Genomic DNA, 1,540 nt, shown 5'->3' with positions numbered 1-1,540 from the left:
GGGGGGGTTCCGTTTCTTAGCGGTTAACGTGCCTTAAGGGTGACAAGGGCTGACTGTTTAAACCCTGGTCCCCAGAGGATCCTCCTCGAGCCGAAGCCGGGCCGGGGTACCAGCCCGCGGGCAGGGCCAGGAGCGGGCCCGGGGAGGGTGACCAGGGTTAGGCGAGGCCGTCAAGGCCTATTAGTAACTTCACATCCTTTACTAAAACGCCGGAGAATACACGCAGAAAAATGACTGTTAAAAAAGCCTCAGCTGGGATGCCTGTCTCATTAAACATGAGAAAACTCAAGCATGAGACAGAAATTTGGGCCCCTCACTCCAAGAAGGACGTCGAGGTGCTGGAGCGTGTCCAGAGAAGGGCAACGAGGCTGGTGAGGGGTCTGGAGAACAAGTCTGCTGAGGAGCGGCTGAGGGAGCTGGGGTTGTTTAGCCTGGAGAACAGGAGGCTGAGGGGAGACCTCATCGCTCTCTACAACTCCCTGAAAGAAGGTTGTAGCGAGGTGGGGGTCGGTCTCTTCTCCCAAGTAACTGGCGAAAGGACGAGAGGAAACGGCCTCAAGTTGCGCCAGGGGAGGTTTAGATTGGACGTGAGGAAAAATGTCTTTACTGAAAGAGTGGTTAAACATTGGAACAGGCTGCCCAGGGAAGTGGTTGAGTCCCCATCCCTGGAAGTATTTAAAAGACGTGTAGATGCGGCGCTGAGGGACATGGTTTAGTGGGCATGGTGGTGTTGGGTTGACGGTTGGACTCGATGATCTTGGAGGTCTCTTCCAACCTTAATGATTCTATGATTCTAAATGAGACTTAGTAAGTCCTGCTGCTCGTGGTACTTCTTGTTTATACAAGCTGAGCGTAATTCTGGAAGTCAACCAGGATTTGGAGCTCACAAATCACCAACACGAGCAGCGAGTGCGAGGCAGACGCTTCTCTTCCGTAACAGGCTGTGGGTGGAGGTCTGCCTTGGTGCTGGAGGAAATATCTGGCCTTTTTTTGGGCTGCTGGGAATTTAAGCTGCCGTAACAGAAAAGAAAACACCTTTTTGGTGACCCCGTAACAGCGAGAATTACGAATATCACCGTTTTGCTCAGAGAGAATGGAAGTGTAGAGGAAGGCTTCACGTCTCAGAGACGACCTCTCGCGAGTTACGTTAATGACTTCAATGCCGGCTCTATAAGATAAAACCGCAGAATTTCAACAAGAGCTCAGGTAAACACCGTGGACGTGCGGGATTGTTGAGCCAGCCGCTGAAGCGCCACTTGATGTCTGTGCACTCTTAAATTCAGCTATTTCAGCACGGCGCGGGGAGGTGGGTTTGCTCCTTTCGGGACGCAAAGCTTACTTGCGTCGCGCTCTTCTGTGGAAGCGGGGGTCGCGGGAGGAATTTGGCAGCGTCCCATCTTTACCCGAGGTCGGTTTTCCGAGCGCCGGGGCTGCCCCGGTTAAGGCACGGCGGTGTCCGAAGGCGGGTCGCGCCGCACGGGCGCCCACGCGTTTTTTTGTCACTTAAATGCTTTGTGCAAATCCGGGCAGCTGGGGAACC

General features: G+C 53.8%; 1 protein-coding gene across 1 annotated transcript in view; it reads right to left on the bottom strand.

The window, feature by feature from the left end:
• Positions 1–1,540, bottom strand: part of GMFB (glia maturation factor, beta) — an 18,184-nt gene that overhangs the window by 14,452 nt on the left and 2,192 nt on the right. The window contains exons 2-3 of the mRNA XM_009322940.1: positions 1,404–1,530; positions 1,036–1,168 (exon numbers count right to left, since the gene is read on the bottom strand). Of these exons, the coding sequence (XP_009321215.1) occupies positions 1,036–1,168; positions 1,404–1,530 (260 nt within the window). The remainder of the gene's footprint in view (positions 1–1,035; positions 1,169–1,403; positions 1,531–1,540) is intronic.

This window comes from Pygoscelis adeliae, unplaced genomic scaffold (assembly GCF_000699105.1).
Source record: "Pygoscelis adeliae isolate BGI_AS28 unplaced genomic scaffold, ASM69910v1 Scaffold314, whole genome shotgun sequence".
NCBI classification, from domain to species: Eukaryota; Metazoa; Chordata; class Aves; order Sphenisciformes; family Spheniscidae; genus Pygoscelis; species Pygoscelis adeliae.
This window is presented reverse-complemented; position numbering and strand designations above follow the sequence as displayed.